The 18,387-nt window shown below is 37.7% G+C and overlaps 1 protein-coding gene across 11 annotated transcripts in view; it reads right to left on the bottom strand.

The window, feature by feature from the left end:
- Positions 1-18,387, bottom strand: part of Fn1 (fibronectin 1) — a 64,785-nt gene that overhangs the window by 34,153 nt on the left and 12,245 nt on the right. For 10 of the 11 annotated variants that reach the window (XM_076866389.2, XM_076866394.2, XM_076866396.2 and 7 more), the window contains exons 10-20: positions 17,593-17,745; positions 15,599-15,727; positions 14,548-14,691; positions 9,759-9,880; positions 7,642-7,825; positions 7,271-7,447; positions 6,445-6,573; positions 6,255-6,344; positions 5,401-5,595; positions 4,239-4,511; positions 2,562-2,828 (exon numbers count right to left, since the gene is read on the bottom strand). In XM_076866389.2, coding sequence (XP_076722504.1) covers positions 2,562-2,828; positions 4,239-4,511; positions 5,401-5,595; positions 6,255-6,344; positions 6,445-6,573; positions 7,271-7,447; positions 7,642-7,825; positions 9,759-9,880; positions 14,548-14,691; positions 15,599-15,727; positions 17,593-17,745 — 1,863 coding nt within the window. The remainder of the gene's footprint in view (positions 1-2,561; positions 2,829-4,238; positions 4,512-5,400; positions 5,596-6,254; positions 6,345-6,444; positions 6,574-7,270; positions 7,448-7,641; positions 7,826-9,758; positions 9,881-14,547; positions 14,692-15,598; positions 15,728-17,592; positions 17,746-18,387) is intronic. The other variant, XM_077110309.1, reaches the window with a different exon arrangement.

Here is an 18,387-nt window from a genome sequence, read left to right as displayed (position 1 = left end):
TTGAACATCTGTGAAAGCCACAACTTTTTCACAAATTACATTCTCTCCAACAGTCCTGGACTTTAGAACTGGGTATTTTCTATTGCTGGAGCTAGCCAGGGAAAATCTTCCCAAGTTTAAGATGATCCTCTCTGTCTGGGAAGACCATTACAGGAAAATCACCAAACCACAACCCCACAAACTGATGTCAAACAACGGATGTGACTGTTAAGTATGAGTTACAGATTCTGCAAGGTCTTGTTAGGTGAAGAACTGCCTGGCTGTTAAAGAAATAAAATATGCCCTATCAATAAAGGAATGAGCCATATTTTCCCCAGAAATAGCTGCTTCTTCCCACTTTTCTCACATTTGCTCTTAAGAATTCAGCACAAGTTATAAAACTCAGGAAAGTTATTCCCAGAATTCAGCTTAGTAAGACAGTAAAAAAGCTACAGAAAGTTACAAGTAATTTCAAAAACAGCAAGCTCTGCGGATGTTTACAGCCACAGGAGTATTTGAGGTTCAAATGAAGTTGTATAACTCCTTGTTTACGTTGGTTTATTTAAATATAAGCTGGCCTGAGTGGTTCTCATTATCATTTCTTTCTCAATCAATCATCTCTTCAACAAATGTTTTTTGAAAGTATACTCTGCAATGTACTATGTTAACGCATAATAAAAATTAATTTTGCTATTAGCATTTTAATTCAAATATAGTTATATTTTAAGTAAATATATATATATATATATATATATATATATATATATATATATATATATAAACATATTCAAGAGAGCAAAAAATAGCATTTCCAATAAGTATATCAAAGTTCCCCCCCCCAAAAAAAGTTTCTGTACTGATTCCCCTCACTCCACTTAATTATTATTATCTTCACTAAAAATTCTCTTTCATTTCATAGGCACTCTACTCTATCCAGCAAAAAAAAAGAAAAGTACATAAAATAAAATAAAAGTACATAAAATAAAATGTCTCATGCTAATGAAAAAGACAACTATATAATTCTACATTTCAGTAAAAAAGGCTGTCTGCTGAAGGGAAACAGGCACAGGACTTTCCATTCTAACTCAGTGAAGGCCTTTCTTAAGAAATACAAAGACAATTTCATGAGAGTAGATTTTAGGTTCTCTCAGAACCAGATGACATAAAAGAATGAAATTTTAAGGTGAACTTTCCTTCAAATTAAAAGCAAATTTCATTTGCCTGTGATTAACAATCATTTAGGAAAAAGCCTTCATTGGCCAGACACCAAATTTAAATGGAAATAAGTTTTTGGTAAAGTAGGGATTCTTATGGGGAAACATTTATAGAGAGATTTCTTTGGGAAATAAATTCCAGAGTTATGTACAAACTAAGGGTTGTCTTGACTTTTTTTTGACTGCTTTTGAATGTCTATATTTTTAAATTAGTAAAAGAGGAAGATTTGTGGAAAGCTTTTGGGAAATTGAAAACTAGTACATGGTTGCAATATATGCTGAAAAAAGTGCTTATGTTAGATGTTTTCATAATTCAAAATGTCAAGTTGAAAATAACAAATAATATTCGGCTAGCAATAAGGAGTCTCATAATTCTTTGTAATGTAAATGGAATGTACTTAGTGGAAATCAGTTTGTGAATAGAGGCCTTTATTGTGATGTGTATATATAGAAGATTTAAGACCATTTCCTCTAAAATGTTGAGCAAAAGTAGAAACATGACCAAAAATTATTAGAATTTTCACCCTCTGTGGAACTTCAAGAGTTTTTTAAGGAAAAGGAAAAAAAGAAAAAAATGAAAGAAAGAAAAGAAAGTTTGTTTTTGTGTCCTATAGAAGTACTTAATGCTTTGCAGTCAACAACACTTGGGAGAAAAAAATTTCCTCAGCTTCTTGCTCTATTGGTTGGTTTCTGCTCAGTCCCTAGATATTTTTTATTCTGCTTGTATGGCTATCATTTGATGCCCAATGTAATAAACTATAGGTAGAGATGCTGATTTATTTTGTCTTAACTATTTGGTAAATTTATTTTGTCTGATAGAATTCAATTTTTCTAATTGCAGGGTCATTATGCTACTCAAAGTGCTAGCCTAGGAGGAAATAAGAAACTTGGCAATGTATGCAAAAAAAAAATTTTTTTTTCCTTTTTTTGAGCTACTATAGATCAAACCTAGGGCTTTGGGCATGCTAGGCACGTGTTTTGCTGATGCAGCCACATCACCAGCCCTCATAGAGAAGATCTTTCTTCAAAAATTTTTTCAGCTAAATGAAATAGCATGCTTTTGAATTACATTCTGGCACAAGCTCCTTGTCTTGTAGCAGATGAATAATAAACAATTTGTGGCCCAGCAGCCAATCCGAAGAGAACATTTTTAGTAGCATTGCTTTAAATGATGTACTAAGTTTTTAAAGTTAACCTTTAAAAATGGAAGAACAGAGACTGCAAAAATACAGTAAAGAACCTATGATACGGCTGGGGATACAGCTCAGTTGGTAGAGTGCTTGCCTTACATGCACAAGGCCTTAGATTCAATCCCCAGCACCAATTAAAAAAAAAAAAAAAAAAAAAAAGAACTAAATTTTGGCTTACACGTAGTGAAGACTCCAGTGGCTTTGGGGCTCTCTTGGTCGCCTTTGATACCTACGAGGGTGACAGTGTACTCAGACCCCGGCTGCAGGTTCCTCAGGGGGTACTTGGAGACAGAGGGCCCCACGTTGTACTGCTTGGGCCGGCCTCCTCGGGTCAGGCCCAGCGTCAGTCGGTACCCTGAGATCCGGGCCCGAGGTGGGGTCCAAGTTACCAGGACAGTTGTGTCACTTTCATTGACAAATTGGAGGTTAGTGGGAGCATCCAGTTCTAGAAAAAAAGATGAAACATGCCAAGAAATATTTAGGTCAGTAATTATCTCATTGGAATCTTAAAGCTTGACTAAACAGTGTTGTGTTTCTTCTACTCAAGGTAGAAACTAAAGGAAAAGTCAAAACTCTGGAGAAAATGAGCCTTTAAGAGACAGAGCACTTCGTACAACTTTGCCTAAACACTGTGTCAGCCATGAGAAATCCTTGACCTTTTCCCCTTGAGGGTTATCCTTTGGACAGTCTCATTTTCAGCAAGATCTCCCATCACACTCAGAAATTACAACTACATTAAAGTGATGGCATTTTCTTAAAAAAGCAAAACAAATACTTGTGAACCCCACAATTTGCTCAGAGCCAGAAAGGTTATGGGAAGAGAGATAAACTCAACAGAAAGGACAGCAAGACGGAAGTTCCCTATGGATCAAAGGAAGAGTCTATGCATTTATTAAATGAATAGTCCTTTGCTGGAGAAATAAATGTTATTTTTGCATGGTTCTGAATAGACAATAATTATAGTTATTAGAACAGGCTCAGAACCTCAGATTCTCAGTAGGACATGGGTGACTTTGTACTATCTGAAAGAATAGTACATCCATTGGAATGGAAACATCCATTGTGGGTTTTCTTCTTGAGTATGACAACTAGCAGTTTCCCCTCAGAATTCTAGAACACATTTCAGATACAAGAAATCTTTAGGAGGTGGCTGGGTATAATTGAAAACAGGGAGTCCAGAATCAAAAAGTCAGGTTTTAGAACCAGTTCTATCTCTTCTTAGCTCTATGACCTTACAACTTGCAGAACTTCAAAAATGTTTAAGTTTCTTTCTGAATCCAGTAGAGATAATAATATTTTCCTTTATAAGATTAAAATGAAGATTAAATATGAGTAGAGTGCTTCGCTAGAACTGAGCAGACAACTCAGTGTTCAAAATAGCACACACTTATTCATTTCCACATTTTTTTTTTTTGCAGTGTTGGAAATTGAACATATTAGGTAAGTGCTCCACCACTGAGCTACATCCCTAGCCCAGCAACTACAATTCTAGAATTCTACTATAAAAGTGTTAGTTTACATTTTAACTTAGATCTAGATATATTTATTAAATAAAAAATGCACTCAAATTACTTAACCATGTTTCCATTAGCAAAGGAAATTAGGTTCTCTTAGTGCCATCCCCCTGAGTATTGGAAATGGATTACCATTTACCGTCCACAGAGCTTATCTGAATTTTCATTCCAAGTTTAGTGAGCTTTACATTCAATACACAGTTTCCCTGTTGGGCATTTTTCTACTGCTAAGCTGTAAACCCAGGAGGTTAACAGAACAGCAAGGTTGCACTTCCACATAGGTCAGATGTGAGGGTGGAGAAGCTGGGGGTGGGGCAGACACAGGTAGGAAGAGTACATACTGGTTGTCTGTTGTGCAGTCAGAGGCTTGCTCTCCCTCCCCTGGTTCACAGCAAAGACCTTGAAGTAATAGGTGGCCCCGGGGGACAACCCCATGACTTCTGCAAAAGTGTTCCTGTTAATGGGCAGCCTCTGCCCATGCTCCCCAGGCAAGTTGACAGGGATCACATCCACACGATAGCCGGTCACTGCACTGTCAGGGGGGGTCCACATGATGGTGACCTTCACGTCTGTCACTTCCACAAACTGCAGGTCTTTAGGAGGAGGAACTTTATCTAACAGACAAGAAACAGCAAATCATTCACAATTCCAACTTTGTGTGTGTGTGTGTGTGTACTGGGAATTTAAGCCAGGGAAACTTTACCATTAAGCCACATCCCCAGCCCTTTTAATTTTTTATTTTGAGACAGGGTCTCACTATGTGGCTTAGGGCCTGGATAAGTTGCTGAGGCTGGCCTTGAACTTGAAATCCTGCCTCAGTCTCTCAGGTTGCTGGAATTACAGATGTGCACCACCATGGCCAGCTGAAAACTGTCTTTAAGGCCATTTTCCTGGACATGTTAGGCACTTCATGGGGCTACCCTCCAGAGCACTGCTAAATTTTGTCTCTTAACCAAATAATTGGCTTTTTTGCATAGATTTTCACGGTTCAGTCATACTGCTTACATTATGAAATTTGAGGTTTTGTATCTAAAATACATAGGTAAATGTATGAGTTTACAGCATAAGAGGTATCAATTTGGAGAGAGAAGTTAAACATAAAAAAAATACAGTTTAAGGTAACTGCCCAAAAAGATAAGATGGTTTTATCTTACTGAAGTATTTTATAATAATTAAGAGCAACAGATAAAATGACCCTAGGCTTCTGAGGAAAAAAATAAGAAAAATTGATGGTAAAATTGTTTTTTGACTAGAAGTGCCAACAGCTGTCTTTGATAAGCTCCCTTACTTATATTGTGGACACTTCAGCGGAATATCCTTAGTTTAAGATGATTTGAATGTAGTAACTACTGACAGAGAGAAAACAACCCTCTCTCAGGGACAATCAACCCTTAGTCTTTGTACTCCAGTTCTCCCCAGGAGGCTAATGGAATGAACTTGATCCCAGGAGGTCTACCTGTTATCTAGATGCCCCAGGGGAGAAGACACCAAGGAAAGCATTACCTGACCGTGGGGTGCCCGTAGTTTCTTGCTGGATGAAGACAGGAGTACTCTCCTGGTTTTCTTCCACCGCATAGATGGTGATGTTGTACTGAACTCCAGGCTGCAAGTCACTGAGGGTGACAGAGTTGGCAGTCTCGGGGAGGTTGAGCTCGGTGCTACCGCCCTCTTCTGATGGTGCATAGACTATTCTGTACCCTGCAGGGTCAGGAGAAAAGTATGAAGGGCTGTTTTGTAAAACAGAGGCTAAGAAAATCATAAATCCTCCCCTCTCTAGTCACCCTTACACCTTGCTTGATTAGTTAAGAATCAGCAAGATTCTTTTTGATGCTTTCAATGCTTACCACTTCTAATGACTATTCAGCACAAAGATAAAATAAGAAGAGCCATACAAACCTTTTTAATAATAAATATCATCCTTGAAGACATGAGATACTTAATAACTGTCAATTAGAAAAGCCAGTAGGTGGAAATATTCATGCTAGGCTGATTTCTCTTCTTTGAGCTCTGGATTATGGAAGCAATTAATGAACCAGCCTGAACACTGAGCTCTCAAGCCCTGTCTGTGTCTTTGAGAAACCTCTATTATGAGGCTGAATAGGCAACTTAGCTCTTCTTTAAGAGGAAGCCTTAGTGTAAGGTTTTCAGAAATGCCATACCTCTGCAGCCCTGGAAATGCTTGCTGTAATGGCCAATAAGCTGCCTTTGCAGGGGTGTGTGTGTGTGTGTGTGTGTGTGTGTGTGTGTGTAAGGAGTTGGTAAAATGGAATGTTACACTGATCCACAGTATGAATCTGCTCTTGCCACACTTAGCCATAAAGATTAACAAAGATGCCAAAGAACAAGGCTAAGCCCACCTGTGATTGGTGCCTGGGGTCTGCTCCAGCGAACAACAATGGAGGTGTCATCAACTTGGCCCACAGTAGGGTCAGGAGGGGCATCAGGAGCTAACAAAGAAAGGAAGGAGGAAGTGAGGCAGCTGGGTAACTTTGCTATAGCCCTGCTTTTACAAAAGGATTCCTTGAACACCACGTAGCACACAGGTACCTGTTGTCTGTGAGGTAGACAGGATCAAACTTTGCTCCCCGTCTTCGGCTATCTGATAGACATTTACAATGTACTTTCGGCCAGGAAGCAGGTCAGGGATGCTCACAGAAGTGGCCGTGCTTGGGAGTTCTTTGGAATAAAAAAGGAAAGGTCACTGATCAAAGCAAACCAATGCCTCCACAGCTGACGATATAAGAAGAACAACATATCACAGGGGGGAAAAGACTAGAAGGAGATGTAGTAAAAGATCATCAGTGATTATTAATGTACCATGGGATATTTCTTCTTTCATTTTTCCAAAATCTTCTCCTAAAGATGCATAGTCTTAATAATCCACCCCCAAAATTTTGAAAATAGCTCTGTGTGGTTATAAGTCCTAGTAGCAGCAATGGGCAGAAAGTGATGGGGGTCGGGGTGGGAGGGATATTCTTTGTCTTGACCTGGATTCTGGTCCCACGAATGAGTTCAACAAACTTTGTAAAAGATCTCTAACCAGGGGAATCTGGAAAGCATAAGCAAAGGACCTGAGCACTCTTCAAAGCTACCATCATCAGAGGTAGTCCTCATATACAATCACTGCTACGAGAAAATAGCTTCTGTTGGGCAAACCTATGTCCAGGCAAATACTTGGTGCTCAGTGAAGCTCACATCAGGGACCAGGACAAAGTGTCATTGCTCACAGGAACCTAGCCAGTTCTGTAAAGGGTCAGCCCCTCCCTGACTTTTATCAGAGGGAAGAGTGTTCAGACCACATGTGATGCCCTGTCCCCAGGGGGTCTACCCATCACCCCTCCAGACCTGTCCTGAGACAACGTGTTTAGCTTACCCAGGTACCGTGGCTCATCTCCCTCCTCACTCAGCTCATACTCCACCCGGAATCCAGACACAGTATCGGAAGCTGAGACCCATGAGACCACAAAGCTGCTGGCAGTGATTTCAGTCACAGATTCAGACGTGGCCACTACCGGTGACAAAGGTGTCGTCTCTCCTGTCACGGTGTTGCCTAGAGTGCCACAGAAAGGGGGAGAGCAGTCCTTGAGTTTTCTAGAATGTTCACCCTTCTTGTCTGAAGAATACTGTAATTTTAAAAATGTAGGTGCCATTCACAGAAGGAATTGAACTGAGAATGAAGCAGGTCCTGCAGGGAGCCCGAGTCTGGGATACCCAGGTGTAGACATGAGGATGCTAGGTACGTACTGGTCCCTTTGGGGGTGCTGCTGCTGGTGGTGGTGAAGTCGAAGCGTGTCACTTCTCTGTGCCCATACTGCTGAATACTGATGAGCTGCCCCTCATATATCACTCCTGGGGTCAGGCCTTTGATGACGTAGGAGTTTAAGTGACCAGGAATGGTAGCGTCTTTCCAACGGCCCACAGAATTTTTCTGAAAATTTAAATGAAATTTAAAAAAAGAAAAAAATCACACAAGAGTTTGCAAGGATGCGCATTCAGAGATGAGGGTGAGCAATCTTCAAAGACAAATGAGGAGATTTTCAGCTCCACTCTGGAGGACGATCCTGGAAAACTGAATTCAGAACAGGGGCTAGTAGTAAAGTTTGTTGATGTTAATAATTGTATTGTAAGTATTATTTATTGTAAGTATTATTTATTGGGAGTTTATAGCTCTGTGCTGTTTTGCTTGCTTTCTCCCACTGATCTTCACCTCCCTGCATCCTACTCAGTAGTGTTGGTATCACTGCTCTCATTTTACAGGTGGAAAAACCAAGATTTATGTGACATGCTGGAGGTTATGAATTTGCAAGCGCTGAACACCTTTGCTTTGGCCAGAGCAATTACTTAATATTGGTGAATACAATTATGACATCCTAAATTTTCATCTTGCCCACTTTTTTTTTTTTTCACTTTTACAATAAGCAGAGATAGTTTCCTTTCTAAAATGGGAAATATGTTCTATCATCTTTTAAGTTGGTGGGATACAATTCAAGTTTCTTGCCCTGCAGAAGTGTCCAAAGGCACCATACTGTTTTTGTGATTCAGATTCTGGGGACAGCACAAACAAGATTCAACTGGTCTGGTTTTGTGACTCATTCTTGGATACAAACTATCCCATCAAAAGTGGTCAGCCAACTTTGGGCAAGACTATAGAAGAATGTAATTTCAGTTTATTTAATCTTTTGCTCCTGGTTTACATTTTTACATCCTGTATATGTCATAGATCACAAAGCTCACTGCAATAGAATGTGTGGAAAAGAAACACCCTAACTTCAAACAAGACGAAATCCTTTTAAGTATAAATATTCAAAGTAGTATGAGTATCAAAATACATTTTGTATCCCCAGTGATTTTTCTTTTTAATTGCCCAATCAACCAGTTCACAGATTTAATTCAAATGCTCAAGTGCCCATTTATATTTTGGGGATAAATGAAAGTGATCCTAGTATCCTTTGGACTTAAATTTTAACTTAAATACACTGTGAAAAATTTTGAAATTAGTCATTAAAATCAGCTCCAAATTGGTAGTAAACTTGTATTCAGTGTGAGCTTTTAAAATTAGCTATCAGAAGAAAAGATTAGAAAATATACTCATAAGGAAACAATCGAAAAGTTTTCATTTTAATAGACATTTTCTCCTGTATTTAAAGTACTGTTCCTCAAATCATGTTATAAACTTAGAAGTTGTACTGGGGTAGGTTTGAGAGGGTAAGAAAAACTAAAGCTTAATGGACAGTATCTTCCTTGGTATGGTTTCTTTAGTTTCTAGACGTTTAGAAAATCACAGGGCTCATTCTTTAAATAAACCAACTATCATCCCTCATCTGCACATCTCTTTCTCTTCTATCTAAATAACCTTAGGAGATAAAATTAATGCTTGAAACAATGAATCTTAGGCTGGAGATGTGGTTCAGTGGTAGAGCACTTGCCTGGCATGCAGGATGCCTGGGGTTTGATCCTCAGTACCACACACAAAACAAACCAAAAAACAAAAATATGGTTTAAAAAGTGAATCAAAAAAGAAAGGAATTAATTTACAGGACAGATCCCAATAAGTTCTTCCTTTAATAGAGTTGAAAGACATGCAAAAAAATTAGATTATCTTCCCACATTGGGCAAGATTAAGTTTATGCTATCATTTCTAATTCCTTGCAAAGATCATTTGTAACATAAATTTCTAAATTCTAAATACAAAAAAAAAAAAAAAACCAGTCAATTTGATTGACCACATATTCTCACTAAGAAAACATACTGACAGTTAATCAGATCTGTTGACTCAAAAGCTAGAAACAAACAAAAGAAACATATCAGAATTTGGTGAGGTCGGGATACTCAATGTTCAGGGTTTCTGGATGGATACTCACAGGTCTCCACCTGAGGATGTACTTGGTGATGTGAGATGGTTCTGGTGCATTCCAATGGATGGGGTGAGAGTTGGGCTGACTGGGGGTCTCAGTGATAATTACTTGGACAGGACCAGATGTACCTAAAAATTTTAAAAGATGAGATTTGGTTATATAGAGTATTCACTCCAATTTAAAATTTAATGTTCATGGATGTCATCATTAAAAACGGATTGCTTATCAGTTAATATTACTATAATAAAAATGATCTGGGCTTGGTTAAGCCTTTTACCTCCTGACACTGGAAATCAATGCAACAAATTCTTTCTTAGATGATTATTATTGTTCTTCAAATGAGAAACACAAATGTTTATAACAAATAAACATTTTCTAAAAAATCTCCTTAATCTGTTTTCCTCTTTATTTTCAAAGGAAAATTGTGAAACAATTGTGAAATTGCTTTAACACAGACAATGTAATTCAGAATACAAACTTCATTTACTGATTATATTGTTTCCTTTAAAGAAAATTCTAATTTGTGAAAGTTTCATTACCAAAGACTCTGCTATCTGAGAAGAAAACAACATTCCAAAGGCCATATGACATGATGTAAAACAAACACATTTCTAAATGGTGCCGAATCTTAGGCAAATAGACAAAGGTAATAATTAAAAACCCAGTTTTATTTCTCATCAGCCTAAGCATTCTGTCAGTTTGGAAAAAGAAATCTAGCTTTATTTCTATTCAAAAAGTATACTCTAAAATCACACCACTGGCCAAATTATTAAAAGATCAAAAATTTTTTTCAAAAGGAGTTAACAACTAAAATGACATTATGAAGTACATAATAAATTCAATGTTTCCACATCTTGGTATGTGTGACTGTTATGGACTTGGTTCTTTTGTTTAAGGAAAAGGAAAAATAAGGAAAGAGAATCAATTTATTAATAAAATAGACTCCACTTAGGAAAAAACAAAACAGTCCTGAAATATTTAGGGTTATAAAACAGAAAACTATCTTTCTCTTAAACTCTGTATTCTCTATAATGTCAGTCAATGTTCAATTTTCTAGAAATAAAAAAAGTTCTTTATAATAAATAACCTTTCCAAGAATTTTGTATGTTTAATAAAGCACTTCACCAGATTATTAACAGATTTAAGTTTCCTGAAAGGTCTCAGGGAAAAGTATATTTATTTTCGAATATATAGAAACTTATTTATAAATACATTTAGTATCTTAGCCATTAAATTATCTTTGAAAACAAAGTATTCTCTAGCAGAATAATTATCTAACTTGTAAGTCTAGGTATACTTAAAAGTCCTAGAATAATACACTGACTCTCATGTGGGTAAAAATTCAAAGTTGGTTGGAAATCCAAATATTCTTTGAATCTTAATTTCATTGAGGGTACATATTTCCAGGCCACATGGCTATCAAAGTTCATGTATAAAATTCACAGTTTTCCATTCTAAAGTGACATATATTTCACAGAACATGCAGGATGTTTGCTTTAATCAATTGGCAAAAGTTACATGACCCTCTTTGAAACATCCCTCTGTTCATGGAGATTTTCACAAATATGAATATGTTTTTAAAGATAAATATTTAAGAAAAGTTTTAGAGATGAGACTATTTAAAGTACTTTCATATAAGTCAGTAAATAGAGGAATATCAGATCCTTAAGTTATTTATGATCATTGGCATTAGGTTGTATAAATATTGATCCTTGCAAGAAATCCTATTACAAACTCTTCAGAGAAAGAGACACCTGGTATACATTTTATTTAGGGTGTCAATCATGAGTTTGAGGCGGGGGGGAAGTGTATGAAGAATGAACGTATATGAAGATAGTTTTTAAAAAGACAATACAAGTCACCTTTAAGAATAATTATACTGCCATGTCCACGAGGACACTAGGAAGAGGCTGACAAAGGGGAATGAAGGGATATGGGAAAAGGTTACCATGATGGTTTGACCCTAGCCAAAGAGAAGCACACTAGAGTCGCCCCTTTTCCTTCGCTGTTGTGAAATTCTAGGTTTTAATGTTGAGGCTTATGCCGTGGCACACCTTTAATGGAACTGCACTGAATAACAAATGGGGACTTAGCATATTTTTGCCCAAGAAGCAAAGAAACTGTGTCAGTTATTTGTGAAGTCAATTAAATTCCTTTTAATCACCACACTCTACTTTATACTACATACAATTCAGACACCATTGACAATTTTTAATTTTTGACCTTTATTTATTGGTTTTTTTTTTTTTTTTTTTTTTGGTGATGCTAGATTGAATCCAGGGACTCCCATGTGCTAATAAGCAAGCTCTCTACCAATGAGCTACATCACCAGCCCTTTTTAAATTTTATTTTGAAACAAGGTCTCACAAAATTTCCCAGACTGGCCTTGAACTTGAGATTCTCTTACCTCACCCTTTACAGTAGCTAGGATTACAGTGTGCAGAGCCACGCTGGATTTGCTCATTCTTTTAATATTGGCTGGTTGGTAGAAATTCTCCAATTAACCTCTCTGGCAAATAGTAGCAATATACTGCCAATAATTCATCACCAAAATCTTTATTCCCTTTCTTCTTTAGCATGATCAAACAAACAATAAAGTAGTTAAGATAGACACCAGGTCTACCCTTATAAAAACAGCTTAAAATAAGGTCAAAATGAATAATTTCTAGTAACGGTGACCCTGTAGAAGTTAAACATTCATGATTTTTAGACTCAGTCACTTTTTCCTCTATTTAATTTGCTAAGCTCTGTGTTCTCCTAGTTGCTTATTAACAAACCAAAAGCCATGTATCTTTTGCTAGTTTGAACAACTCTAACAAGTCCTCTGTAGGAGGAACAAACACAACAGGGCTCAGAGACTATCTGTTGGTAATCTGTTGTCCCTTTATTCTTTCCACTCTTAAAGCATCACATGCTTCACATGAGCCATTGAGCAAAGAGATAAACACCTAAGAATAAGGCTGAGCCCCTTTCCCCAAGGTCTCCCCTGCGCAATGGATACCTGACCCTCCTCTTTTTCAGATAACAGGAACAAAGGCATCGGGTAAAACTACAATCAAAACACTCCTTCCCACCCCGATTACATCTCTAGATCCACCTAAATGCAAGCAAGCAGCTGTTATTTCAACAACAACAACAAAAAAAAAAAAATAGAGGAAAGATTTCTGTAAATCACTCAGGAGAAAATAGTTTCCAACAATTGCCACATCAATTTCAGTAATCATAAACATAAAAACAAGAATATTTCTTTACAAGGTTCTATCCTCTGGTTGCATCATTTAAAACAAACCCAATGCATATTTTTTTGAACCTATAGTGCTTTTGTAATCAGATGTAAAACTATATTAAAATTTTTTTTTACTTTTTTTTTGATACCAGGGATTGAACCAAGAGGTTCTTAACCACAGGGTCATATCCCCAGCCCTTTTTTATTTTTTAGTTTGAAACAAGGTCTCACTAAATTGCTTAGGCTGCTTTGAATTTGAAATCCTCCTGCCTCAGCCTCCTGATCCACTGGGATTACAGATGTATGCCACAGTGCCTAGCTAAATTAAAAAAAAAAAAAAATTAAGGTGATTCTTTAGCCTAAATCTACCAAGAAACACAACTTAAAGGGCAGGTGGGTCTGTGCCCTGAGCATATGCAGTCACCTTCTCCAGACCTGATAATGTCTGAGGATTGGCAAGAGCTAAATCTCCCAGGGTCATAGAAAGGATGCAATGGTGACTGTTATTTAGGATCACAAATTGTCAGATTATTAGTATGGAAGGAATTTTGAAGGTAATTAGCTACAATCCCCCCAGTTTACAGATGAGGAAATGGAGAACAGAAGCTTGACTGCTATCCCTTTGGTAACACATAGAGTTTAGACCCAAGGTTTGGCTAATGCTGCCTTTGGCCAAATGGCTCCCATAGCTCATTCCCTGTGAGAGAGACTCTGTTATCACATTCCACAGAAAGGAAATTAATTTAATTTTAACTTCTGTCATATACAGATTCTGACACCCCTAAAATATTTTTCTTTCTGATTGTGGGCCATATTCTCTCTAAAATTAATAGAGATTTGGGAGATTTTATACCTCAGTAGTTGCTCACAAAACTGATGCTGAATAAGTAGACTTTCATAATTGAATGTTTTATTATAATCACTCAGCAAATTTAAAAAATTTAAAATTTCCCCCAAATGAATTCATAACACCTACAGCTAGGCATCATGTCTTTGTGTCCTAAAAAAACCAGCAACAACATTTGAGGGTGTTTGAACTGTGTAGGCAAAGATGACCAAGTTACTCAACTCTTGGCCCAGGATACTATGTTCTACATTCTAACTGATCAAACAAATGAAAGCTTTACACCAAGAGGGCCTAGGAGACATGGGGAGCGAACACATGCCCCGTGTTGCACTTCATCCCCTCTCTAGGCAACTTCTCTGTCAAGAACCAGGATAGAAAGCCCCAAACCCCCAGCACCACTCACTCCATGGTTTCTGTTTCCATGTATGGGTGTGAAGATAAAATGAGTCAGTGTCGTAACCCAGAGGAGCGTTCTACTATATAAAAAATAAAATTACATATATATGCCTGTTCAGAGCCTTCGTACCTTTCACTGGATAGATTGGGTGGGGGAGAAAGGAAAATCATTTTATTCAAAAATTTAATCCATTTTTAGACAATGATATGAGAAATGGATGGAAAAGAGAGAAGCCCGCACCTTGGGCCTCAGAGTATGATGAGCACTAGTGCTGCCTGCGGTTACAACCACTGACAGTTCCCACTGACAGTTCAGAGTTGCTTACCTGGATAGGCCTGCAAGGGCTGGCAGTGCCACTCCCCAATGCCACGGCCATAGCAGTAGCACTGGTACCTGATACCATGCACATGTTTCTCCCATGAGTCTCCAATTTGATAAAATGTCCGGGTTTCTGAATCCTGGCACTGATCTAGAATACATGCAAGGAAAAGATAAATAGCCTTGAAGATTTAAGTCTACCAAGTAAATTTCAGGGTGCTAGAGCATGCATTCTTGGAAAGCTGAATAAAAATGTCCAACTCTTCTTATAATTATATGCAGTTAAAAAACACTTTGTTCACATTCTTTGCCTTACAGGATGATTAGTTTAAAAAATATCCATTGGAAGGAATATTTAGTTTTCTAAAAACGGATATGTTTCTGAGTAAAAATGAAAAGAATAAGATCAGTATCAGTCGAGCATTAATTTTTAAAAAATTATATATTTTATTTTAATGATATCAATGTAACTGGCTTGCCATTTGAATAGCTAGGAAAATTTGCAATAATTTCACATTATATACTTCCTTAAAATCTGGGGGAACTAGATTTTTAACTACAAGTACCCACTGAGCAGCTTCTAAGAAAACCTTCTAGGATCCTTCCCAGCTTGGTCAATCTTAGTTTGTTTTTGTGGTAGGCAACTTGCTTCTTTCAGTAAAGAAGTATTAATGAATTACCCTAAACCTTGGAGTACTAGGAACACTGCTCTTTTAAGATCCAACCTTTCCTCTTTGCTCAGTGCTACTTTAAAGGGAAGCCGAAAAATGGAGTGTTCTAGAAGGAGGTAGCGCTGGCATACTTCTTTGCCCATATTAATGCACGTTCAGCAAATAAAAGTGCCTTTTCCTAACGTGAGTCAGAACTAAAGAACTAAATTTATTGAATTAAAACAGATGATTACCACTATTGAGACAGAGAAGACTTTGCAAAGCTCTGTAAACAGCTGGGCAAACTCTGGATCAACTTCCATCATGTAGCATTGAATAGCTTTCCTTATCTAAAACTGACTGGCCATGCTTCATACCCAAAACCATCCCAGGAGAAGGGCTACTCACCAATGGGATCACACTGCCATCGGCCTCGGCCCTGACCAAAGCAGGTACAGTTCAGCATGTGTCCCTCTTCGTGTCGCTTGTGGAATGTGTCATTCACGTTGTAAGTGATGTCATCAACAATGCACTGATCTGTTTAGAGAACAGTTAGATGGGTGAGGAACTTTCAAAATCTCACTGACAAAACAAAATGAATTAAACTTTTCAAAGCATATTCCCCCCTCTTGATTATTAACAGATTGCATGAGAAGAACTTTCTACTGGTATGGAATAAACTTTTTCTCAAAGCTTAGTCAGTATTACAATTTTTGCCCTCCCCCAATTTTCTCTTATAGACATAAATGTTCAAGTTTATAGCATATACAACTAAAGTCAATTTTTGAACAAATACATGTCTTAGTTTCTGAAAAGAAACTTGCTCAGGTGATAATTTTCTTTAAATCTCTGCTTGCCATAAGAAGATGATTTAACATAATATATAGTACACAGCACAGTGTTGTGATCTGGTCTCTGGAATGGGGAGAAGGGAGGAGACATTGGATTAGGGAAATAAAATTACATCAATGCATCTTTGTAAAGTTAAATTAAATCAACTCTGTGTCTCACTCCGTGAGAGATCCTGAGAAAATCACTTTGCTTCTTTGGGTCTCAGCGTCTGCATTTGTAAAAGGAAGACTTGGTTTGCACACCATATTAAGTAAGTAAGGCTCCTTTTGGCTCTGCCATATCATATGCAATTACTATTATTCCTGGATTGTGTATCCATTCAACACCACAAAAGGAATAAGCTCAAGCCAATATCTACTCACTAGCTACTATTATGACTATTTATTAGCTCAGAGTTCTACCTAAATATTACTTTTCAAATCAAAGAAGTGGAAAACTGAAAGTCTGAATGAATCAACACCTCCTCATATTGAATCTTTGGGTTCAAAGCGGGGAAAGTAATCTGAACAAAGGAAATGAATCACTCCACGTATTCTTAAATTCTTCTTAAATTCAAATCTACAGGAGTCTGATTTTAGAATGGCAGTGTTGGTTCTTTGTAAAAATAATTCAATCTCTTTTAGACACAAATGCTGTGGTATCATGTAAAGCTCGGAGGATCAAATGTGTTCTTGCTTTTGAAGCCACCCTTTTGGCTCAGCCTAAATTCTTCCATCCTTGGAATGCTTCAAAGCCTTAGAATTACTGTGCCGGATCTTACCAGTTCATGAACTGCACAGGCATTTTGATTCCAAAGTTAGAGCCAGGCCCAAGCCCAGTCTGACTCTACTGGGTTTTATCTTCTTGGGGGAGGTCTAGAGAGTTGGTGCATGTCCTCTATTCTGAGCTGATATCGCCCAATGTACCTCTTTTAAGAATCAATTATCGGCCGGGTACATGGTGCACACCTATAATCCCAGAAGCTCAGGAGGCTGAGACAGGAGGATCACAAGTTCAAAGCTAGCCTCAGCAAAATTGAGGTGCTAAGGAAGTCAGTGAGAACCTGTCTCTAAATAAAATACAAAATAGGGCTGGGGATGTGGCTCAGTGGTTGAGTGACCCTGAGTTCAATCCCTGGTATTCCCCCCACAAAATAGAATCAATTTTCCCCTCCTCTGTCCTTCAATGCCACAGGGCAAATGTTCACAGACATTCCACTTTACTGTGCTTTTTCTCATTGCTACTGAGACAAAGAAAGAGAAATATTAAAAAATGGAAAAATCACAAAGATCTATAAAGTTTTTCCAAAATCTTCCTAAAATCTTTTCACTGTAATAATGTCCCATCAAATGTAATAAATGGAAATCTCTTTGAGAAAAGAAAAGAATCATCATGCCAGCTTTTACTAACTGGCTGCCCCCCAAAATGAACTTCTTCAGCATAGCAGACTGACCAATGGAGTGGCATTGGGGGCTGCTTCTTCTGCTTTAGGCAAAGTACAAGTTCTCACATTAAAGTCTCTCTATGTACCCTTTGTTCTCTCAAATGCTTTGGGTAATAAGGCAACATACCTCGGAGCTTGGAGTAGGCGACACATGTCCATTCTCCACGGCCATTCCCAATACACGTGCACCTCATCATGTGGCCCATATCATGCTGCTTATCCCACTGATCTCCAATGCGATACATGACTCCTTCGTTGGTTGTGCAGATTTCCTCATGGGCTGTTTTGAAATGGAGAAGCAATGCATTTGATAAACAATCACAGGGTCAGGGCAGGTGTGCAAACACCATTATCAGTTCAGTCTAGTATTCCTAAGAATTCTCACTTGGAAAGACTTGTGTGCCTCAAAAATACTTACAGCTGTAAGGCAGAGGCAGAGTGTTCTGAGCTCTGGAGAGAGGGAGCATCATCCAAAGGGAAAGTGTGGTTTTTTGTTCGCTTGTTTTTTATTTTTAATTTATTATTGTTGGTGTATTAAAATATATATAATAGTGGGATTCACGATACCATATTCATACATGCACAGAATACAATTTGGTCCCTTGGTGGAGGTTGTTAAATTAAGGTGATACCTGAATTTTTACTCATCTACCAGGCTTTAGATAGAAGCCTGGATTGAGTACTGCTTTTAATTTTCCTATTTCCAGTTTATTCTAGTTCAAAGGAAAACTGTGTTTGGGTGTTGAATTGTAAGCAAAAGTGAGTTTTCCTTTTAAACTCAATATGATCTTTTGTTGCAAAGAAAGCAATAAATGCATGGGTGGTTTCCTTGAGTCTTGTTCATGGTTGACGCTGCAGAGTATACAAGTTCTTGGTTCTACAACCAGAAAAATCAAATGTACAGTTTGGAACTCTTGAAATT

The sequence above is a fragment of the Callospermophilus lateralis genome, chromosome 9 (assembly GCF_048772815.1).
Source record: "Callospermophilus lateralis isolate mCalLat2 chromosome 9, mCalLat2.hap1, whole genome shotgun sequence".
Taxonomy (NCBI): Eukaryota; Metazoa; Chordata; class Mammalia; order Rodentia; family Sciuridae; genus Callospermophilus; species Callospermophilus lateralis.
The sequence above is the reverse complement of the archived record's forward strand: the minus strand, read 5'-3'. Positions and strand labels throughout refer to the sequence as shown.